This window comes from Agelaius tricolor, unplaced genomic scaffold (genome assembly GCF_023055355.1).
Source record: "Agelaius tricolor isolate 1412-34295 unplaced genomic scaffold, bAgeTri1.0.p SCAF_5, whole genome shotgun sequence".
Lineage (NCBI taxonomy): Eukaryota > Metazoa > Chordata > Aves > Passeriformes > Icteridae > Agelaius > Agelaius tricolor.
This window is the reverse complement of record NW_027269265.1, coordinates 46,262,741-46,287,445: the sequence shown is the minus strand read 5'-3', so window position 1 is coordinate 46,287,445 and position 24,705 is coordinate 46,262,741. Positions and strand designations below refer to the sequence as shown.

The 24,705-nt window shown below is 39.1% G+C and overlaps 2 protein-coding genes and 1 long non-coding RNA gene across 3 annotated transcripts in view; all 3 read right to left on the bottom strand.

The window, feature by feature from the left end:
• The window catches only part of LOC139589545 (mucin-5AC-like), a 67,242-nt gene extending 51,022 nt beyond the window's left edge, over positions 1–16,220 (bottom strand). The window contains exons 1-5 of the mRNA XM_071425984.1: positions 16,161–16,220; positions 15,378–15,506; positions 14,680–14,737; positions 13,980–14,085; positions 13,297–13,463 (exon numbers count right to left, since the gene is read on the bottom strand). Of these exons, the coding sequence (XP_071282085.1) occupies positions 13,297–13,463; positions 13,980–14,085; positions 14,680–14,737; positions 15,378–15,506; positions 16,161–16,220 (520 nt within the window). The remainder of the gene's footprint in view (positions 1–13,296; positions 13,464–13,979; positions 14,086–14,679; positions 14,738–15,377; positions 15,507–16,160) is intronic.
• Positions 16,221–16,394: 174 nt separating this feature from the next.
• On the bottom strand, positions 16,395–18,201 carry LOC139590283 (uncharacterized). Its single transcript, XR_011679294.1, has 4 exons — positions 17,900–18,201; positions 17,134–17,238; positions 16,864–16,898; positions 16,395–16,497 (listed from the first exon to the last, which is right to left on the bottom strand). It is a non-coding gene; the product is annotated as an uncharacterized lncRNA (long non-coding RNA).
• A 558-nt stretch (positions 18,202–18,759) lies between these two features.
• Positions 18,760–24,705, bottom strand: part of LOC139589544 (mucin-5AC-like) — a 46,901-nt gene continuing 40,955 nt past the window's right edge. The window contains 8 exon segments of the mRNA XM_071425983.1: positions 18,760–18,835; positions 19,572–19,641; positions 19,869–20,047; positions 20,915–21,113; positions 21,476–21,659; positions 22,953–23,203; positions 23,384–23,558; positions 24,404–24,627. Of these exon segments, the coding sequence (XP_071282084.1) occupies positions 18,760–18,835; positions 19,572–19,641; positions 19,869–20,047; positions 20,915–21,113; positions 21,476–21,659; positions 22,953–23,203; positions 23,384–23,558; positions 24,404–24,627 (1,358 nt within the window).

Genomic DNA, 24,705 nt, shown 5'->3' with positions numbered 1-24,705 from the left:
TCATGCCTTGTCAACTGCACTTGAAAAACCAAACACTTTTCCATTAGAACTGATCAGAAATCAAGTTGTTCATACAACTGCTGATGCCATCCTAGGGTGTTACATTTAGCTCAGAGAGATCCTGGTATTTCTATTGTGCAGTAAAGCATTTAATGGATGCCAAATCAAACTCTTAACCTTTCTGTAATTCAGCAGGAAAGTAAATTAGACACTGGGAAACAGAATCAAATCCTTCTGATAAACATGTTTGCTTTGCTAATAAGTTTGAAGATTTTTTTTACCTCAACACTAGTGTAAGACAAGAACAGTAAGTTGATGTTGGTTTTAACCAGATGAGGACTGCTTCCACCCTGATTATTTTGTATAAGCATGACCACAAGCACATGAGAGAAAATGTCCATCCAAACCAATACCCCATCTATGGCCATGGCCGACAGAATATCAAGGAAAGAGCTGAGCAGGCACAAAGTGATAATTCTGATGAATACCCTTGAATGCTGCACAAACCTGTGCTCAGGGGAGCTTGATGTGGTTCCTTTGAGACCACTGTCTCTACGGAATTCATGCTGTTGCTTTTCTTTGTTGTTATAAAGGGCATAAGGATCATGGTTGTAGTCAGTAGAGAAGAAGCAAAATGGAACTTGGAAGGCCTTTAACTTGCTTTAGAAGTTCCTTAAGACTGACCAATTTCATGCTCTTCATAACCTCCTGTTGCAGCTCAGCTGTTGCTAGCACATGAGTTTTCACTGCACCTTTTTGTTTTGGCCTTTGCTGTTGCTGTAACTGGATTATGAGTGTGTTAGCTTCTTCTTAGAGAAGCAAAGGGGAGGTGGAAAGTGCAGCAGTGCCTGGGAGAGAGGGGAGAAGAAGAATATGGGCCTTGGGGATCATACAGGGAGAACAGCTGGAATGAACGAGTGAGGAGGCAGAATGCAGAAAGGTGTCAGAGGGAAGTGGGCATATGCAGATGAGTGAGGAAGCTGAAATAGCAAATGAAAAAATGAATGGGATATATCACTATTTGGACCTCCAGATCCTGGAGACAAAATAAACCAAACACAATTAAAGATACTGGCTGGCCTATGTGACTAAAAGAGTTAAATAACTTGATATAAAGAATTCCTTTCTGTGCTGTTCTGGGCAAGCCATGAAAAGGACGTCATGCTTCTGAATTTTATTTGTCTTGGAGGTGGTGCACGGACATCCTTGTGTCTCAGAGTCTCCTTTAGGTGACATTGCTTGCTGGAGGTTAAAAAAAATTTCTGTCAGTAGTCAACTTTGCTCCCTCCCTCTGATGGCTACTGTTCACTCCATGAAAACTGTGACTACTGCCTGGAAACTAGCAGTGAATACACTACAGAAATACCAGCAAAATCCTGGTTTCAAGCAGTTGTCTGTTTCCTTTAAACTTCATAACCAGCACAGGTAACATTAGATGCTTATTACTGTTCCCTCTCTCCTCTCTTCCGTGTCTTTATGTTACTTTTATCTCTAAGAATTCTCACGTTTCTTGTTTGTACAGCACAGCAGAGAGTAATTCTATGCTCTTCTACAAGCACCACCACGGCTTAATAAATATCTGAATAAATAAAAAATAGGACAATGCAGACAGATGTAAACAAAATTAAACTCTAATCTCTTTTGGCAAAGCATGCAGGTGCATATTTCAAAGAATTGACTCAGAGCATAGGATATTACGGTGCCTAGCACAGGAAAATCCTCGTCCATGTGAGTGGAGGTCTTAGCTGTTTGGGTAAAGCTAATGCCAAAGCATGCAGTAAGTTTGCTCTGAAAAGCCTATGTTCTTTCTGAACAAGTATGTGGAATGGAATTGGGTTTTAAATAGAATCTGACTTTACAGACATCAGTAATCCCAGTTGTTCCAACACAGTTTTAGAGTTTTATAAATTCTCAAGAATGTTGCTGAGTTGACACCTAAGAACCAGTACCCCACAGCCATGAACTGGAAATGTTCTTAATGAAATGCAATCAGAAAATTACAAAAAAAAAAAAAAAAAAAAAATACACCAGATAAGGGAGGGAGAAAAAAAGAAAAACAAAGAGGGAGAGAGAGTAAACAGACTAGGATTGCCATTTCCCTTTTACTTATTCCTTCCTCTAAGGAAATGTTACTTATGCTGCTGCATGATTTTTGCAGAAATACTTCAGCTAAAACTCCCAACTCTTGTTCTGTTTCCACAGCCTTCACATGGCTCCCAAACAGATTGTCTTGATTACTTGTATTGATCTTTTCATCAGAGAGCATGTTTTTGACGAGGATTTACTTTATCTACCAACAATTATTTTACAAGGCTCTGATCTGTCAGCATGTGCATTGTGTTGAGGCAGAGTCAAGACTATGCTTCAAGGACATTTTTAGCCACCAGGCTGAAGGTAATACAACTCATCCACAATGGCAGTCTCTGTCTGACTGTTTGCTCTGTATAGATTCAGTTTGTGTGACGCTGTTAAACACCCAAGCCTTTGTCAAAATGAATAGGAGATTTATTATCTGAGATAAAATGACAACTACTCTCAACCTTTGCAGAACTCAAGGGCAAAGCAGTTTTTCCAGTTAGAAGAACTTTGTCCACTACCAGGAGCTAATGACATTACATGCTTGGATACAAGTGGAGGACCCTGAAAATTCCTGCCATGAAACCTGATTCAGTAAAACAAGCAACCATCACAGCCCCAAACACACCCATGTTAACAGCAGAAGGACCAATCTTTTCTGCTGGGAACAACCCCTGGAGACCCAGGCCCCTTGCTGCTTACAGGTGAAATGCTGACTGCTTGTTTAGAGTTTAACATGGCTGTTGGCACATGAGGCAACTTACACAGATTTAATTACACTTATAGGCAGTGTAATTAAATGTACATGTAACACTATGGGAAGCAAAAAATAGCAACATATATATGTCACAGTAGTAAAACTGATTGTCTAGAGTGTTTATAGTGGAACAGAAGTCCTGGGAGAAAGCCAGACTTCAGATTTCTAAAACAATGCAGGATTTTTCTTCAAGTGTCAATGAGGCTGATGTGGTTTTTTTGGAGCTGACTGTGATCCAAATTTTGTCCTGGCTGTGCAAATCCAGTCTTCTGGCTTCAGCTGAAGGGGTTGGGAGAGTAGGATTTGGCTGGATTGCACCACTTCCTGAGGTAGACATACCTAAGAAATAACTCTCTAAGCTGACTGGAGGCCTGCTGTGCCAAGAAGCTCGCCTAATTTTTCTAATTATGCCAGCTGGGCCATTGCCACTGCCTATAAACTTTGTATTACATCTGACTTTGATTTGAAGAGGGAGGCTGGACAGACTTCAGAGCAATAGGGGTACAAGTAGCTCCACTGATAATAAGAGGAAAAAACATGTTTGAAATAAAAACAACAGTAGACAGCAAATCTGCACTTTCCCTGTAGATCCTTTCCCTTTGGGGACCTTCGGCCACAAACTGCAGAAAGTACTCTCAGTGTGAGAGCTTATATACATATCAATGCAGATTGCCTAACACAGCTGAAGTATCTGAGTCACATCCTAGATAACACAGAACCTTTTGGGAGAAAAGAACAAAATAACTTCTTGCCTCAAGTAAAACACTCTGTTTGCTATTGTGTTTTATAGAAGCTTAAGGCTGACAAGATAGACCGATAATCTTCTATGCAACTGCTCAATGAATCAAATGCACAGCTGTGAAATTTCCTATGTAATTCTGAAAGCAGCTCTTTGTATTTCCTGGAGACTAATAATGACAAATCTTCAGAAAAATGAAAGCCTATGAATTTAATTTAAAATATAAACATACACTCTGATTAAAATACAAATGTCTAAAATATGTATTTCACAACTTTGATAAGTTGTATGTCAATAATCAGAATTACAGTTAGTAACCTGTATCATTTAACAGAAGCAAGGCAATATAATCACAAGTACAAATACACATTAAGATACATAATACAATGGATATTAAGAATGAAACAAAGAATAAATAACAAGATAGATAACAAGATAGACATAGCCTCAAGGAATGCAAGCAGGGATAGAATTGTTCTTTCAGTAAGGTGGAAAACAGGCTGTCCTTGTATGTTTTGTCGTTTCCTTGTAAGCAACATGTTTGCTCTTGACAGTCATTACTTTTGCAGTCAGGATACTGAGTTCATTGGTATGACACATCACATCATCAGCAGTGCCAGAACAGTTTGGCACTGTGGGGAGGAATATGTACAGCTCTGAGCCTTCCCTGTATTGTCCTGATCAGCCCATCATCTAAACTAACAGAATCCTCAGGTTTGCCTGAAGATCCTGGGAGCAGAGCAGGGATGTGCTCCCAGCAGAGACAGGAGAGCATCTGCTAGGACACAAGGGGCTGTGAAATGCAGTACCAATGCAGCCAGCCAACCAGGGTACACCAGCAAAACTTGCTGATAAAAATGAAAGGGCTGGGAAAAGGACACACTTTCAAAACCCAGCTGGATACATTTTTCTTTTCTTCTCTTTTAACCTTGTAAGAAGATAAACCCATACCGAATCCCAGTGACGTTAGAAACTTGACTTTATGGAGAATGGTGGAACAGTTTGCTTTGTTCACTGTGTACAAATACTAGGTGTATACCAGCTGTATAAATACTGCATGGAGTGTGCTTTGCCACAGGGGATATAGGATGGAACAAGGGCATTGCCATGCCCTGTCTGCAGGGGCTGACCCCAGGGCTGCAGCAGGGCCAGGGCACCCCTCCTAGGGCCTCAGGGGTGTTGGGGACCAGTTTGCCAGCAGCACTTTTCAACCCTTTACATGTAATCTTGGGCACAAGTCAACAGGTTACCTCAGTGAAGTGGATTAACCTGTGCTCCACTAAGTTATTTTGAGGTGGAAAACTTGTGATTTCACTTGCAGTGCCTGTTTGCAGTAGGGGATGGGCTTTTTCTAATCCAAATTCCTCTCTGAAAAAAAGAAGGAAGGATCTATTAGAAAGAAAGGTAAAATCAAAGTCCCAGCCCTTTCAGGCACAATCTTGGTTGCTGTCGCAGTAGCAGAAATGCAGCAGAGCTGCCAAGTCCTCTCAGAATGGGTTTCCCAAAGAGGCAGGAGCAGCATGCTGCAGGTGCATACCTTGCTGTCCTTCCCTGGAAAGTGGGGATGCTGGTGAATTGCCATCCCTGGAGCAATAGGTGCCCTGCATGTGTGGCACAGGCTGGTGACAGTCCCCTTCTGCACGGGGGTGCACTGACAGAAATCACACTCCCTTTCTCTGGCAGTCAGATAACACCTCACATTGGGGTGGACACCATCCTTAGGGGCTTTGCCAGGAGCAAGGCTTCTCCTGCTACTGGTGCCCACACCCAGCAGGGCCCTGAGGGGTTAACAGGCTGTACCTGAAGGTTCCCTGGTGAAAGGAGTCCTCCTCCTTATGTATTTCTCAACATTTCTTGGGAGGACACTCCTGGAGCTCGGGCAGTTTTGGGTTAGGCCCTGGGAAGGACACAACCTCCTTCTTCCTGGCCTCTCACATCTCCTGTACTGCCAATGTTTTGCAGCATCTTCAACAGTTTGTCATAGCCATGGAAAAGCTCTCAGGAGAGTGGTTGTTCTCTTTCTTCCCTCCCAAAAAGCTCTTACAGCATGGATGAGCATGGATGGTTGAGCGCATTCAGATAAATTTGTTTAATCCTGTACTGATTATTCTGAGTCCTTGTAAAAGGAGCTTTAAAAGACCTGTGTGGGGCACAATGTAGTTAGATTCTTTATTATTTAATGGTATTTGTGACTGAATTGCGTATGAGTGATGATTGTAATGTATTACATTAATTATATCTTTGATATAAACTTTTAAAAACCATAGTTGCCAGGATTGAGGCAATTTGCTACTGGGTGACTATTATGGGCATATTATTTCTGAATCCTTAGCTTGGCTACATCAACAGGTCAGATTATTCTCAATTAGCCTAAAATGAACTGACAACTAAGAGAAATAAATAAACCTGACTTTAGAAAACTGGCTCCCTCTTTATCTTCACTATCATAAATGCAAGAAAGATTGTAATTCTCATGCTTTGTGTGTAATTTCCAGCATATGAAGCCCTGGTGATCTTGTCACATGTCCTGGAGAAATCATGTAATAACACCAGCATGATCATACCAGAATGAGTTAACCAAGCTAGGGAAAATTCTCTGTGTCTCTGGTAATTTTTAGTCATTGTATGTTCCTCAGGTGTGCTTCCTCAGCTGGGTAAGTGAGGTGTCCTTACTGAGGCATCTGGGATGCTCAGGGATCTTTTCAGTTGGGTGGATGAACTGTAAAAAGCAGTCTCTAAGCCATTTTCATGATTTCCTGAAAGTCTCAGAGATTAGTCACTGTGCATATTTGTATTCTCCTCTGAGGTAAATTGAGATCCTGCAAGAATCATGTCCACTGTAGTTGGATATGTAGTTGGACATGTAGTCCACTGTAGTTACCTCAGGGTAATGCTGACAAATTTTTCCATGTGTCTTGGAGTAAAGGCTGTCCTTGATAGCCTTGTGGCTGTTTCATGTGAAATTCTGCTTCTTTGGTTCTGGAAAGTGCTTCTTTGGTACTGAGGCAGAAGAACTCATGAGCTTTGTGAAGTTTGCAGGAGTTGAGTCGACTCAAACTGTTCTTTGCTCTTTCTCTGCAGTTTACTCTGAGCCTGCAGAGATAGGAAGTGGCAGAGGAGAGTAGATCACAAAATTTTTTAATCAGCTGAAGCCTTCCTTGTGCCAAATAAGCAACTGATGACTTGAATCTATTTTATAGTGCAGCTGTGTCACAGGAGAATATACCAGTAGTGGTTACTATGAAAAGAAAATCAATTTTATCCCAGCCAAAACCAGCACCAAGTGACTAACAAACTTTATTATATTTTGTAAAAACCCCAATAATATTGGATATCTAAAAGTAAATTAAGTGGAGATTTACTTATGATGGAATCCCAGCTATGATTGAAATATTGTTTCTTGAAATACGGTTCAGTAAAATCATGTACAGTATTGCTGAAGGATGGACAACATTGATCCCATGGCTTCCTTGCTAAACCTGAAAATTAGCTTGGCAACCCTAATCCTAAAACTAGGCAGGAAAGGCAGCCTTGGGCTATGGCTGGCTCCAAGCAAGGAGCTGTGGAGGAAGCCATGTCGTGGCAGTTTAGCATTCCCCTAGGGATGCCTTTTGCAGCTGCAGTGTGCCTGGAGCTTTGGGCTTTGTGGTTTTCAAGACTCTAACCCTAGGGGCAACCCTAACCCAAACCCTAGGCGGGAAAGGCAGCCCTGGGCTACGGCTGGCTCCAAGGAAAAAGCTGTGGAGGCAGCCATATCGTGGCAGATTTGCACTCCCCTTGGGATGCCTTTTGTGTCTGCAGTGTGTTTAGAGCTCAGGGCTTTGTGGTTTTCAAAGCCTAACCCTAAGCACAACCCAAACCCTAAGCCAACATAGTAAAGAAAGCCTTGGGATAAGGCTGGCTCCAAGGAAAAAGCAGTGGAGGAGGCCATGTTGTGGCAGTTTTGCATTACCCTTGGGATGCCTTTTGGAGCTGCAGGGTTCCTTGAGCTCTGCGATTTCTGGTTTTCAAAAGCCTAAGCCTAGGCGCAACCCTAACCCTAGGTAAGAACAGGTGCCTTGGGCTACGGCAGGCTCCAAGGAAAAATCTGTGGAGGCAGCCAAGTTGTGGCAGTTTTGCGCTCCCCTTGGGATGCCTTTTGCAGCTGCAGTGTGTCTGAAGCTCAGGGCTTCACGGTTTATGAAAACCTAACCCTACGCATAACCTGAACGCTAACCCTAGGCAGGTAAATCAGCCTAGGGTTAGGGACGGTCCAAAGGACAAAGCTGTAGTGGCAGACATTTTGTGGCAGTTTTGCGCTCCCCTTGGGATGGCTTTTGCAGCTGCAGTGTGCCTGGAGCTCTGGGCTTTGTGGTTTTCAAAACCCTAACCATAGGTCACAACTTCTTTATTATGGATCCTGTAAAACTACTTGCCATGAAGTGTGTGAGGAAATGTTTTGCATTTTCTTTAGTTTATCAAATTTAGTGCTATTGCAATACTAATTTTATGTAAAATAACTGATACTTGAATAATGGACCTTAATTTCCATTAGAATGATGTCATAAAGCAGAAAAGCATTAATAGCATGGCAAGTGATCAGGTAGAATAATCTTATTCTATTATTCTACCTGAATAGATAGAATAATCTTATTCTCCAGAATACAGAACAACCAGCTAGTAATGCCAATAAGAAATACAGTTCTGTTGTGCAGGAGGTCATTTCATGAAGGTGTTTATCATGTCTTTTCTGCAGATTTTCAAGTTATGGCTGTGTTGCCGTTGGCAGCCGTGTGCTTCAGTAGCTGTGACATTGAGTAATGACAGAAAGCTCACTTTTGGCCTTACACCTCTCCAGAGGTCAGTTAAACTGGAATGAGAGTTTTTGACTGACTTCTCAATGAGTGAGGGAACAGCTGCATAGTTCACATCTGATATTCTCTGAAACAAAAGCCAGTTTCAAATTTCCCTCAGAATCATGCTCCTCTCAAGTATTTCTGGCTCTTTTTTTTCTTTTTCTCTTATTATTTATTTTATTTTAATTTAATTTAATTTAATTTTTAATTCAGTGAATCCCAGCAAATCCTTGTAGCTAGACTGGAATACAGAAACAATGGTTTAGTTTCAGGACTGGCTACTAAGACTACACATTTTCATTTTGTGAGACTAAGTGTGTGACATATCCACAATTACTCTATTTAAGAGTTCCATTTTTGACTGCCTGGATAGCCTTTGCTTTCTTAAAACAGAAGGAGGCAAAAGTGGGATTTTATTTTTCTATGCATGGTCATAACAGGAGGAGGGTAGTTAGAGGCAGGCAGAATAAGTTTCTGTCTATTTAAGAAAACCCAAACCCAATTGTTTTAACAGTGGAAACACTTGCTGGTTACTCATAATCAAATTGTAGTTATAAATGGGAGTTATAATGAATGCCAAAAGAAATCAGAGGATCAAGAAGGAAGATAATTTTTGAAGCTGTAAGAAGCAAAGGAAAATTGGACAGTCATGACCACTGCATCCTCTGCAAAAAAGTACTTCCTGTGCATTTATAATTGTTTTATAATTACATTAATAATGTTTGAATAGAACTAGTCTCCTTTTCTGTTATAAAGCTCTGTCTTAATCTGGCTTGTTGCCAGAGTGGGGTTTTTTTGTTGGTTTTTTTTTTGTTTGTTTGGTTGGTTGGTTTTGGTTTTTGGTTTTCGGTTTTTTTTTTTCAATAGAACAAAACCTACCGAAGAGGTGAAAAACTTCTTTCTTTGAGTTGGGTTTTTACTATTATGAAGTGTGGCTTCCATTCTTGAGTTCTCTGTTATCAGCCTAGCTCCTGAGCTGTGCCTGAACAACCTTAAGTCTTTCAATAGATATTTTCAGAAAATGATGTGGTTTAAACACTGCCTTGCTTTAATAGGCAAATGAATTACTGGAAGTGGATTCAAAGCTGGAATCTGAATAGACATATAATTTCAGGTTATAGTTTATATGTTGCTGATAATGACAAAGAATAATTGAAAATTGATTATTAGTAATTTGTTATTTACACAGCAGAGATTTAATATGTTGTGTGAAGAAGGAATAAAAATAAGTTGGTCATGAAAAACTTGAGCCACGTAACAAGAGACCTGAGTTGAGAGTGAAGGTATGAATGCCCATTAATTCAATATTGAATTTAGACACTAAAACTTTGAATACTGGTGGTTTTTTTCAGCTGGAAAAACTTCTAAGTGAACGATTTCTCTGCTGCAACTTGTGTTCCAATGATGATCAGGTAAGAATAAAAAATAATTTAGTGAAGTATAAACAAATCTTGTTATGTTATGTGGAATGATGCTTGTAGATTCAGGAGTAAAGCTCATCCTGAGGATCTGAAAGTAAGAGGCTAAAAGTTGTGTGGCTCACTTTGAAGTGCCTGGAAAGAAATTCTTCGGTGCCCAGAGCCCTCTGGTGTTGCCGTCGGCTGTAACAAACAACAACCATCTACACCAGCACAGCTCAGTGTAACCTGCAGGTGCTCTGACCTGTCAGGAAAGACCTGCCAAGCCAATCACTTTCTCTCACCCAGTCATTTATTGACTCCATCATTTATCTATGGTTAAAAAATGGTAATTTGTTTTTGACAAAGCTAAGTGGTATAATTTATCCTAGCTTATAGGAAGGTTTGCTTTGGAGCTATTACCCAATCTGTGTCAGCAACAATTCAGAGCAAAGATAGGTCCTGTGTAAAGGAAAATTTAGGAAAAATGTAAGTCTGCTCTACCACGTCCATTGCAGCGCTCTGGTTTACATTTACTCCATGTCTTGTTTCAAGATCTTTCATTTAGTCTTTAATGCCCAAAAGCATGTTGTTCCCTGTCCTCCTTTTGAATTTAGGGTTTCCCATTTGCTCTTTCCCAGCACTGGGACTGATCTGTGATAGAAATCCTTCCTTCCCCAAGGCAGGGTCTCCAGTACTTGCTCAGACACAGCCTCGGTGTGCCTCCATGATTTACCTTATGTTCCTCTTGCTTCCTGTCTCCCCATGCCAGGACTGAAGCCTGTCAGTGCCCTTGCTTCTATTTCTGTTTTTCCTTCTTATGCCACCAAACTCTGCTGCCCCTGCCATTATCACCTGTCAGTATTTCCACGTGCCACATGTCTCCCCTTCTCTTCTTCCTCATTGTACTTTTTTTTTATCTTTCAGTGTATGAAATGGCTGGTGGTACAGACTTACGACACACAGGGCTCTCCAGGAAACAGGATATCTTCTGGGATGCTGAAATGCAGGCTTTGTACAGGAAAACAACTAATGATCTTGAAGCAACATGCAGGAAATCTGCCATTTCAGTAAGTTAATGGTGGGCAAGGAGCTGTTGTGGACCAACAAAGCACATAATAATTAATTTTCTATTATAGACGTTATTTCCCTTCTGCAGAATGAATAGGAGAATAATAATTTCGTAGCCTGCCTGGTAAGGCCAGAAACTCTGTTACACACCGAACTGGTCAGGAATTCAGTAGCAGTGCTGCATTGGGAAGCCTGGAGGGTTAGCTGGGAAGGGAGGAACAGAGCAGTGTGCCACCTGGGGGCGGCAAAAGAGCCCAAGGCATGGAAAAAACGAACAATGTGTCAACAGGAAGCTGGGACGGAGCTCGGGATTTCTGCCAGCAGGAAGTATGGTGGTGTTAGTGTTTCTCACGGAAAACTCAGTGCTCGCTTCTGAAGGGGGAAGTATAGGGGTGGTTATTGTCCTGTAAAAGAAAAACAGGTGCGAGAGCAGCCTAAGCTGCCTCAGGGCACCCTGTTGAGCCATCCAAACTGTAGGGTAGGAGAGAAGTTTATTAAAAAACTTCAGCTTTTTACCGTTCCCCTTACAAATCCTAGGGCAGTTATTCATAGGATGTCGCTTGGCATTACACAATGTACAGTCAGAGCTGTGGTGGCGGGTTCAAAGTACCCTGTTACTAAAGCTGAGTAGTGTAAGAAAAATTCCACAAATCCAAGAAGTTTATGTCCAAAAAGGAGACTGAGGAGTCCTGCAATTTTATTTGAAGAAAGGGAGAGAGTCTATCAGACCACACACCTGCGGCATTTTCTCTCTCGAGGTTTCAGACGGGGCACCCTCCTTTTATCCTGAACTCCCGGCTGCCTGCTGCCCTCTCCCTTTCCCCATTGGCTGAGGCACCAGGAAGGTTCAGCCTTCCAGAACCACCTCCCACAAATCCCACCTTCAACCTGGCATTTTACCCTAAAGTTCCGACCCTTGTCTGTTTCAGGAGCAGAACTGCCCGAACTCTGCTACAAACCCAAAGTCAGCAGAGACATTGGGACCCATTTCAATGACATTAACACCCAACCTTCCCCCAGCAAATTGTTTGTAGAGACATGAGCTTTCCTCTCAGTAGCAGCCGCATAGATTTACAACAGTGCAATTTTAGATTAATTTATGTTGCAGTGGGCCCTAATACATGAGACAGACTGGTTTGAAATACTTCGTATAGCTTATGCCAGTCAGGTAAAGAACTTTCAGGGCTACAAAACATGTGCAGACTCAGAGAGGTGCTTGCTTCCTGAGAGTTCACTAAGTGATAGCGGCTAAGGTGATGTGCTAGGAACACTTCCAAGTGTTTGGTTTTGAGTGTTTTTCATTTAAAGCAGTATCAAAGCTCTATAGGGTGTTAGGTACCACATTGACTTTTGACCTGGAACTATGTTTTAAGGACCCAGCAACTCTCACGCAAGGGATTCACTGAAAAGTCAAAGCAGATGTGCTGTAAAATGCTCAAAATTTATTAATCATAATTGCTTTTTAGTGTCTTAAGGAACAAAAATAAAGCAATATTCAAAAACAAAAGAAAATATGCCATACCCAGACAACATGACTGAGAGTAAGAAATGGGATAACATTAATTCTGAAAGAAATTACCCAATAAATCAGTTAAAAAAAAAAGTAATAAATAGTAGTGGTCCAACTTTTTAAAGCTTCCTAGGAAAGAATTTACAATTATTATTATTATTATTAATAATATTATTATACTTTTGTTTAAAAAAATCCTTCATATGCCTCTGTTGGCAAATATATATATATATTTCTTCTGTAAACAGTTAACCACATAACAAAACAAAATAAAAAAATCCATATTTTCATACAGCTACTATGCTGATGGTGTTATGTAAACAAAAAGTAGTGTGCAGCAGCTTCTCACAATAGGATTTTTCCTTTTCCTCACAAAAACATGTAGGGAAATATGTCCATTATAAATTATTCAAAATATTGAAGTTTATAGTTTTGAAAAGATATGGCTTTCTGCCCTCTAAGATTTCCTCAACAAAAAAAAGAAACTTATAGAAGCAGAGGGGTACAGTTTTCCTTGGGTTTGGTTTGTTTTCTGGATTTGTCTTTTGATTTTTCTCAGTGAACTGTAATGAAAATGTTATTAGAAGTCCAGCACTTCTCAGAAGACAAATGAACAGAAAATGTCAAGATGAACTTAGACCTCTCAAGGTGTAAAAGAACAGACGTAAAAACCAATGGGAGATATATTGATAATGAAAGCTGAAATTCTGTAGACAGACTGAGGGTTTATGCAGAAAATATCATCTCTTCATCCAAAATTTTAGCTGCTCTTGACACTTTTGTATTTTTTGAAGTTTCTTTATTTAGTCTTATGCTCAGCCCTTGTTTGACGACTTCTCTCTAGTTCTAATTTTTGACATTTGCTTGCTCCTGAGAGGTCTTTATCTGCTGTGTCTCCTGTTGGGTGTTGCCTTGGGTAACGCACTCAGCATCCACACAGCTGCATTTCTCCACGTAGGTGTAGGAGTGATCAAGGGAGGTTCCATCACTGCACATCAGAGTCACCTTTCTCTTGCTGGTCTTGATTTCCTGACAACACGAGCATTTGTGCACCATGGTGTTTGTCGTTTGAGAATATCTGATAGAAAAACCAATAAGAAAGATTCAGAATTTATGTGAGATATAATGCTGCCCCTCCCAAACATTACAAAACATAACCAGAAATTGTGTGCTTGCATGTGGGACTGTTGCTCAGTATTAGCATTCTTACAGTATTGTGGTGAAATACGGGTAAATTGCTCCTCATTGTAAAAATTTATGACTCTAAGTCTTCATTAAGGCACAGAAAAAGTAAAGAATTATTCCAGATCACATAGTGAGCCAGTCCAGTGAGATAACAATGAGAAACAAATAACCTCAGTTTTAAATGGGCAAAATCAAAATTTTGATCTATTCACTATGATGCTGAACAGGCTGTTGAACACTGAATCTCAAGATAATCAAGCTAGCACAATATCATGTTCATTAGCACAATGGAAACAGTTGATGGCTGGCTGGATGTTGGACATAGCAGAAAAACACTTGTGATTTGCTTGATGTAACTGGTGTAAAGAGTAGAAGACAAGAGGCCACCATTATCTTTTATGCCACTTACCGTGAGTAAGCATCACAGCTGCCTTCACAGTATGTTATCTCAACAGGTGCAGGAGACACACAGCCATTGTAGTTGATGACAGTAGTCGTATTGTACTTCATACAAACTGAGGTCATCACAAAGCAAAGGAAAACAGGTTAAAATACATGTGCATATAAATAGATAGCTGTGTATGATATGACAGTTTGTAACTGAAAACTAAGGAGGATGGAACAGAAATAGAAAACTAAGTCACAATGCATTTTTCTTTTAATTGCTGAGGGCCAAATGAAGACTTGGTGTTTGTGTTGAAACTCTCCCTTTTTCTTAGACAACTTGATTCAGAATGCAGAAATTAAGAGCAGTACTGTGGTAACTGCTCGATGCACAGCCATCTCTCAGAACTGGCTTCACTTTCCTCCTTAAAGAGAGTCTATCTATGGAAGTTGGAGAGTAGTCATTGTCCTCACCCTCCCACAAAAAAGCCAGCATTTAACAGTAGGGAATAGGAAAGTTCATCATCTGTTTTATTGGGACTTAAAATGCATAATGCAAATGTCCTGTTTCTTTTCCACCTGTTTCCTTTCTCACCCCAGTGAAGCAGTGAACCCAAACCTGGTCAGTTCACCTCATCTGTCTATGCACCCATTGTGCAAAATGAGCTAATATAGCTAACCAGGCACATATAATCAATACTTTTAACAAAATTATTATTACTTACGTTTCGGTACTCTTCGGCACACTAAACAGCAGCCATCGTCAGATAGCCTGATATCATCCTTAAGTGGGAAAACATACAAAGATAACTCAGGTTTCATATCTGCATGCTAAAGCAGACTTTCCCTGCTTTCTGATTTTCTCTGGCACCAGAGACTGTGTATATTTTTGTATTGCCATGGAATCTAATTTCAAGCAAGGCTAAATACTAAGGGCACATAACTTTTATCAATATTAAAGACATGATTTGAAAGTTGAAATGGAGGAAAACCCTCCGTTTAGTAGTATAATTTCAGCAAGCAATAAAGCTCCTAGAACATGTAAGTCAAAATATTGTGACCAAAGTCAGTAAAGGTGAAGGATTAAAACAGACAGGGTAACACAATGAATGAAATAAGTGACTTGCCAGAGGCTGATTTTTGCTTCTAGGTCACTTGACACTTTAGGAATCCAAAATATCATGCTGTATATTTTTCTCTCATGTCTGATCCTCAGTGAGGATTTTTATATCACTCATTTTAATTTTGAGTTGCTTTTCTGAGATAAAATTTGACTGGGACTAGGTTCAGAGAGGATAAAAGGAGAGTTACTTCCTGCATGATGTGTCTGCTAGTTATTTTCATTGGACACTTTGATCCTTCTATCACTGGTGTTAGGCACTGCAGCCTTTCCAGAAATGAGAACTGGAAGGACAGTACTTACTGGATCACACTCATCATGGTTAAAGGCAGGACAGCTTGCCTCTTTGATGACTTGAATGAACTGGTCAGCATGTTTTTCACATGTGTAAACAGTACAGTTATCACCAGGTGGATTCCAGTGTTCTCCTTCCTGAAAGTAGTCAAAATTAAAACAAATTAGGATCATCTTATATAAAAATGAAACAAAAGCCCTCCGATGTCTTACTGTTGCTGTCTATAGTAGTTTGATTATTCCAAACAACTTCCTTGAATTTCAGCTGTTAATTATTTGCCACATTATCATACTGCTATTAAGTGTTTTTCATTGACCAAGTGAGGAGGTTCTATTTTTATATGGATATAGATGTGCTTTTTGTGTGAATAGAGTAAGTACGTGGACTCATTTGGAAAGAATGATTTGCATTTCAATGGTTTTGTCATTAGAATTTGTGGATGTGTCAAAATGCCTCCACAGATAAAATTGTCCTTTGAGCAAAATGGATGCTACAGTCTCAGAACTAGAGGCAAACAATGCCCTTTGCCTCCACCTACATATTTTCCTATGTTGATTTCTGAAAGCCATTGTTCAGCATCATAGCGCCGTTGCTTCCAGAAGTCTTAGAACTGGCATTTTGTGGTGTAAGGTATTGTTTAGGCTGTGTGGAGATTGTCCAGCCCCTGCCTGAGTAAGCATTTGTCTAATATGAGAAAAGATGGAGGAAATAAATGTGACAACAACAAGGAGAGGAAAGAATGGAAAGACTAGCAGAGTTCCCCAAAAGTGAGGTAAACCAGAGGTAATTACGTGGAGCACGTGTGTAATGTTGTCTCCCACAGTCACTACACAAGCCGCTGCCTTGCACATGCCACAGCACTGTCCGGGCTCCACAGTGTATTTATAGCCCTGTTTTGAAAGAAATGGAGAGACAATGGCATTAAGTCATTAATGTCACTGACCTGAACGGGTGGTTATTAGAGCTGAGAGGGGTAGGAATTTCTGGGAGCAGACCAGCACTCACCAGTGGGCAGTATGTGTCACAGATAACAGGCTGGCATGTGACCACGAGGTCCTGAGGCCTTGAGGGAGAGGATGCAGAGCAGGTACATTCTTCACAGGGGCCTGATGGAACGGCAGCTCCAGGCTAGGAGAAGTTGGAAAAACCCTTTATTAGTCAGTTAAAACAAGTTGCTCCATGTATACAAGTTACAGAAAATACAAAGATTAACTATGTATAGGCTAAACTATCCATAAATACAATTTTGGTTGTTTTATTTAAGCAGAGTTTCTGGTTTGGTAATATCGATTTTGGAATCAAATTCTGCTAATGTAGAAAGGAGAGCAGAATAAGATTTTGCTTGTCCAGAGGGTGTTAACCTCAGCGAAATAATGAATAATGTTTTATCTCAGGCCTTCCGACAAAATATGGACCATGATAGGTGTCTCAAAAACACTGCACTGTGAACTATGGGAGGGTATATTTTTAGAGTGAGTAACTCTGTGTACTTACTGCATAATAGGTTTCATTGACTACACAGCCCTGTCCTGTAAAGAAGGAAGAAAGAGGTGTAAGTTTTAGGAGACAGAAACATATGAAAAAACTTCTGTTTCATAGCTTTGTAGGCCCTTTTTGTAAGCTGTGGCAGTGGCCTTAAAACTCTCATTCACGACAAGGCCCAATATGATACCACAGATATCTTGCATCTCTCTCTTATAAGTTTTTTGTAACCTAGAAAAATACAGAGGTAAATACCACGTGAGGAGGGTGCACAATACTTACTGCATTCAAAGATAGGACAGCAGTTTCCAGGTGGCATTATTGTGATTATTTCCTGTCCCTCTAAGCACTGGGGTGTGATGTCAGTGCAGAGGCTTGTGTTGCAGTCTGTTTCATGTAAGAGAATATGGAAAATAATGAGCTCAGAATTTTTCAATTAAAGCAATTTTGTTTTACATGAACTTCTGAAGTCTTCCTATGGGGTAGATATGGTGTTTACACAAGATAGTTTAATGACTAATTCATTCTATGTGCCAAGGTGTTTTCAATGTGATTAGGCTTTCCCATAATCTTTGTGAATCAAAACACTGAGAAAAACAGAGTAATAATTGCTGGAAAGAGATAATTTCAAAGAGAAATTTGTACCAGTGGGGAAATCTGATGACTCTCTGGTCTGATAACTGGTTCTGGAACTTTCCTGAGCAATTTTTAAATAATCAGGACTATTTTTTAAAGTTAATTTTCCTAATACTGGTCTTTGAAATAAAATCAAAAATGTTTTTTGAATATTATTTCAGGTAGTGGCAGTATTAAATGCTTTCAATGTAAACTTATAGGAGATTTTCAGTTACTTTTCTATGTCTAACTATATAAAATCTTTTAATCTTTAAATTTGTTATCGTTAGGTATTTACTGTATGCTCTGCAAGAAGGCTCTAAAAAGCATTATGACATCAATGCAAAGTATTAAAAAATGTAAAATTATTGTTGTAGTTTCCTAAAATTAATATAATTCTTTATCATGTGGAATAGGTTAAGACAGTACTCACAGCACTCAGTCCTAGTACAGCATGGATCTTCTGGTATTGGTATCTCAACAGGCATGTAACCTGGTTCTTCACAAAATACTTGCTGTGTCAGAGAACATTCATGCTTTGTACATTTCACCTTAAGAGTATTTTTGTCACAGACACATTCCCGACAATCTTTTGTCCATTTTTCTCCTGGCTAAATAAAAAAGAAAAACACAGACAAAGGAAAGAAAAAAATTAAATACAAAATTAAACCAAAATAATTTTATTTGCTTCTAGTTAACATATTCATGCATATAGTGATAACTGATTATATCAGGTTTTTTATATTCTAGACTTCATAGGAGACCCTCAAACTGCTTATTCCAGGAAGACACTGGAGGCTGCTAAAGGTTCTGAGTTCACAAAGCTATTACTTTTTATTTGTTAATAGTGTTAGTATGCGAGTTACAGGAGTTCTAAAGGAGAAATGATTGAGCCTCACATCCATTTTTTAATAAGAGATGATCATATGACATACTCATTTTCACATTAGGTTGCTGATTTCTGTGCAGCTGAGGAACTAAGAATGCAAGATATGAACATGATAAGCAACAGGTAAACTTTGTTATCCATCCCTCCCTTCGTTTCTAGTAATTTTAGCAAGCCAAATTTGTGGAAATAAAATAAGCATATATGCCTAACTTCCACTACTACCATTTCGCTCTCTTTTTTTTTTTTACATTTTTTTCCTGTATGTGAGTTTAATGAAAGAATATTTTATTGCTTATTGTTAAATTTCTTAGGGGTGCTCTAGTACTCATTATTTTTAAGACTGAAAGTGAACAAACATTTGTGACAAAGCCTTGGTTTAGTGGAATACTAAATATCATCTTGTTTCACTTGTCTGTGCTCATTAAGTCATACTTATTGTGATACTCACCCATCTGGACATTCCATTTGGTTCTCTGCAGGCTAGAGAGAAAAAGAAAAAAAAAGAGACAAACAAATGAATGGGTATTTACACCATTGAAAACTGACAAAGGAATACATACGTGCAGTTTCAAATAAAAATACTGCTAACAAGAAAATGAACATGCAGACTAATTTTGCTGAACTGTAGAGTTCTACCATCTTGGTGAGTCTTACGTAAGGAAGGATGATGGGAAAAAAGGGTAATATTGACTATTATTCAATTTGTAACTGGTGGCACTTAGGGAAGCTGATGTGCAATGATCTGACCATGTAGAAGATGACTATAGAACTCAGGCCTCCTGACTAACAATCCCTATCTCTATTTATTCCCCAAATTAGCTACAGATGACTTACAGCATTCAGAGACACAGATGTTGCTCTCTGCACGCAGGAGTGTCATTCCTTCAGGACAGAAACAGCCTTCAGTTACTCCATAGCCAGGACGCTCATAGCTGGAATGGGAAGAATATATGTGCTTGAGTACAACACTTTTGTGGTGAGGCAGAGGGCAGAGCAGCGTATCATGTCAGATACAAGAGAGACAAAAAATGTACACTTTCTGAAGGGCAACAGGAAGCACCTGCTCCTAGAGCTGACCGGTATTTATAAATCTTGAATAAGTTAGTGAAATTCACAACACATTTCATTGTGAAATAACTCAAATTTCTGAGGAAAGTAGATAGACAAGAAAAATATAGGCAGGTGCCTCAGGGTGGGGTGTTTTCTTTTTCCATACCTTTGGTCACAAGTAACTGGATTAATGGGCCCACATGGCTTGTATAGCATGCTTGATGGACAGCTGAATGCTGCATGGAAAAAAGACAAAAAAAAAAGATTAAAAATTGACAGTAGATGCATTTTTTTTCAGAAAAAAATTACTCCAGCTTTGCCTTCTTAATCTGCAGCTTCTGTGAGAAAGGACCCCACTGGGTTTTTGTAGACAGTAACCAAGTGTCAGATATAAGACTTGTTTAGTGAATAAAGCACTAATTTCTACCATTTATCACACACATTTTGGTCCTGCAACACTTACAACACGTGTTGTTGGTCATTCCTCTCCAGTCAATGCAGACACCTCTAGCAGCACACTCTGTAGCATATATCTCCAAACTGGAACACTGCATGGATTCATCGTCTATGCGACATCCATCAAAAACACAGCCTTTGAAAAATGGTTCTGGTGGTATCACAGTATGACATTCTGCAAAAACCCTGCAGACAGTAAAGAAAGCAACCCCCTTCTATATTAATCAGCCATTATACAAAGTCTGTTCCTGTCAGACAACACTTTCCAGTTAATACCATGTGACTCTGCTTCAGAAAGGAAGGTATTATGAGAAACAAGACCCTAGGAATGGCCAGTAAGCTGGGAGATAGATTCAGGAAAGATTAAGAAATCTGTAGTGCCTTTTTTTCCTAAAGATGTTAATGGTCATAGTATTTCTGTATGTGTATGCAACTTTTTAGTGGCTTGACATCAGAAATATAGTGTAAAAGGCAACTGCACTACATTGAAAAAAGTAGCAGTAGAAAATTCACACATAAAATAGCTCCAAACTTACTAGATACTACAGAAAGTATATATAAGAGGGCTTTTATAAGTAACCTTGTCAGCCTACACAGATATAGGACATCAGACAACAAGCCTTTGCACTTTTGGAATCCATATTTTAGCTAAAACGTACAAAGAAAGAAGGACATTTCTCATCTGTTTGCATCTGCTCTCTTCACCTGTTTGGTAAATGGCTTCTCTACGATTTGTACTGAAGACCCACTTCAAATTTAGAGTTCAGTCTTTGCTTAATACTTAATGAACAAACTCTGGAAGTATTGCATCCAGGGAGTATTGATTTTAGTGCTCGCTGCATCCCTGATTTTCTGACTTTACCTCTCCTTGCTCAGTTATCTTTGGCATGCAAATCATTAAGGCAGACCAGTTTCTTTTGCAAAGGCCTTTTACTATATATATTCTGTCACTAAGCTGACATTTTCAGTTATCACATGCTAAAGCTATAGCTTTATTCTTCTTGTAAGATACTGAGACAGTTGTGTCTAGAAAAAATGAATTTGTTTTCTTACTCGCTCAAGATAAGTTTGCAGAGTGGAGGTGTTTGACATTGCGGCTTTGGTGGAGGTGTAGTTATAGTTGGTGGTATTGGCACTCCATGGCATGACTTGTTGTTGTCAACAATCCAGTGATGAGCCATCTGGGGACAGGAGGAAATTATCTTACCACTTGGTAAGCGGCATTCATCTTCTTTATTGTTTGTACACGTTCCTGGAAGAGACAAGGTGAGTAAGTCTCCTAAGCCACATCAGAGATGCACAATACATTCATGGGCTGATATGTTTAGGTGTGATGTGCTCATGAAATGCATATTTTGCTTTGCTTCCTAGGGAGCACTTTCTCTAGGTTGAACTTTAGGTTATGGAAAAACAAACAGATGTAAAACCCCAGCCTCAAAGATATATTGAGCTTTTGACATCCTACAGAAGTTGAAGAGCAAAACTGTACTCATTTCCATTTACTGCTGTTTAAAAATCTCTGTCAATTGTAAGACTGCAAAGCCAGAGTGGGTGAGCATAACGAAGGTCGGGGTAGGGAAAGAGGACTCCCTCCAATCTGTGCAGCCTTCTTACCACATTGTCCTTCGGTGTTGTTGCCAAATTTGCTGTATGGGAGCTTGACAGAGAAAATCAGACCACTAAAGGTGATGACTGCACCAATTTCTTCTATTTCAACAATCATATTGATGCCAAGAGTGGAGAAAGAAATGCCATCTTTTTTGAAGCCTGGTCCAACAATCTTTTTGTTGAAGTACATCTGAATGCAGGGTTAAAAAAAAACACCAAACCAAAACACCACATCAGAATAAGCACTGCTTCTGCCTGATTGTTTTAAATAATATATTTTCTAATCTTCATAATTATGGATAAGTCCATGTTGTTGTTCATCACATCCAGTGCCCATTGGCATCCTAATGACAGCATATATTTGCATTGCTATCTTGGCTTGTATTGCTATATTGCTAAAATGTGATAATAATCCAAGTGGCCTCTACATACTGTGTTTGTGATGATTGTATGCTAATACAGAGTATTCTATGCATAGAAATCCAAGTATTTTCATTGTATCCCTCATGATTATGTGCCTTGGAAACATTTTTCATATGAAAATGTGTGGTAGTTTTCTTTAGCTACAGAAACATCCCTGCCATTATTATGTGATAACTTTGCCAGATAGTCACACCATCTCTATATTACATAGTAATTGACATAGGAAGAGCTGTCTGAATTCAACATTAAATCCGATGCCCTTAGTGCCAGTTTTACGTAGTAGTGATCATATATATTTGTTAAAATTTTCAATTTGCAGCCACTATCTTATATGAGTTAATAAAGGCAAATTATTTGCCTAATAGTTTTTTGTCAGAAGTTATTCTGCAGCTCTCTTGTCACTGAATCAGGCTAAAGCACGAGTTAAAATTGTCAGTTACTGTTTTCTTTCACAGGGAACCAACACGTATTTCTGACTGAGAATTTGGCATGGCATTCTAAGGCAAGAGTGCCTATTCAGACAAAATTTTCTCCCTTTCTACAGATTCTCTAATCAATGAACAGATTCTCCAATGTAAGAGTGGGACTATCTTTTCATTTTCATTGGTTTGCCAACACTATTTTGGATCATGAAGGTCAGGTGACAGTCTAAGTTACCACTTTTCTTCAGCTATACCTCTCTTCACTGTAGGAAATTGAAGGGGGAATTGTGTCAGGGCTGTTTGGTGCCAAAGTTCCATATGGAGAGAAAGCAGTCATCCAGCATATAAGGGATACATATCCATCTTCCCTCTGGGAGAAGATTCCTGCTTGCAATTTGCATTTGTGTTTCTTCAAAGTGTGCTTGTTTACATAAGTGTATGGCACAATGTACCAGTTTTCATGAAACACAAATTTTGTTCTTAGCATCCAGCGCAACCCTTTTTTTTCACCCTAGTGACAACCCTCTGCCCTGATCACCTCCATGATGTGATATTCCAACAGACTGTATCTCAAAATAGCATCAGTAAGGCTCATAGACACTATTTCTTTTTTGCAAAAATAGAAAAAAAGTATTTACCACATTGGTCATCACACCATTCATGAGCTGACGAGTCAGCACCACTTCTGCAGATTTGTAGAAAATAATAATAGATTTAGGGCAGGAGAGTCCATCTTTTGCATCGCAGTAATAATTGTCAATGTAAACACGGAAGTTGTCATATCTAGGGACAATCTGTTTCACCAGGACATAAGTGCAGTTTTCAAGGAAGGTATAATAGGTTCCATCAAAAGTAATGTAATGAGGATCACCCCATCCACTACACACACCTGTACAGAGAAAATATTTGGAAGATAAGGATGAGAATTTAGGTAGAAGAAAATTTAAAACCTGAAGATACTGCAATTTATAGAGCAACCCTAAGAAATGAAAATGCCCATATAACCTGTGTAAAGCTTGGCCTTTTTTTCTATTTTTTAAATGTTATTCCCGTATCTAATGATGCTTACATTGACACTCATATCGGTAACAGCATCCATTTTCATCAGGTACCAGCATTGGTGGATATTTGTTAGCACAGGTAATTTCCTTTACTGGTGGGCAGTACGTTGGTACTACATCTATATTGTTGTCTCCATTACAGATGACTTCTGTACAGTTGGATAATTTGAATCTTTCTCCAGGCTGCAAAATGAAGAAAAAGCTTTTTTCAAAAAACTCTGTAAACAGGTATAACCTTCACTGCTCTTTTTAGATTTATGCTATGTTTCCAGTAATGGTAGTGTTGGAAAGGAAATCAATGTGTGTTACTTCTCCTCAATTTTGATATTAATTACTTTTAATGGGAACTACAGGCATTCAAAATTCTGACCATGTTATGGGGAATAAACTACACTTACTTTACTGAAACTAAAAAAAAAGACTAAAATGAAAATTTTCACTGAGAGAAAAAAGTTGTCAATATAATACAGGATTAACTTTTTAATGTTAAAAGGAGGTGGAAACCTTAACAACACTTGTTACTTCTGCATGAGGAACTCTTCTGGAGCTTGGGGACACATATTAGGTTACAGAAACTGCTTTCCTATATTCTGTGTATAGCGTACTTCACGGTCAACAGAGAACATAATAAAAAAAGTTTAAAGGAGTATAGATAAAAGGGCAGAAGAATGGAAACAGATACAAGCCTTGATTGAATCTCAAATATTTCCCATTAGTGAAAAAATAAGATACATAGTCCTTCTATTATGTCAGTGAGAAGATACCTTACATATGCAATGCACCAAAGAGTTTTACTAAAAATTAAATAACAAGAAAATAATATTGTCACTTGCTTTAGCAGTATAAAAATCTGAAAGTCAGAAAGAGGAAAAAAACAAATATTATGTCCAATACATTGCCAATCATTAGCAAAATAATTAAGACAATCAGCACATTTAAGTTTTAAAAACTACAAAGTCTACCAAACAGATACCACGCAATAAATGAGAATATTTCAACAGTCAAAAACAAAGACAAAAATAACATACTTGTAACGGAGGGTAAAGACTGGAAACACAACCATGAAAAGCAGGACGTGTAGAAGTGGGAGGCAGAGGAACTGCTGTTGTTATTGTGGACCACTCAGAGGAACTGGTGGCTGGCAAAGTAGTGACAGGACAATGTACAGCGTGTCGTTCAATATTACATGTTGGGCTACAGATGGCATAAAATCGACATCCATCACTATCAATTCTGTTGTAAATCAAGTCACCTGTAAAAAAAGAAAAAAGAAATATTAGAAGAAAAAATCAAACAAAAAAATGAAAGGCATAAAAAAAGAAAAGGATAA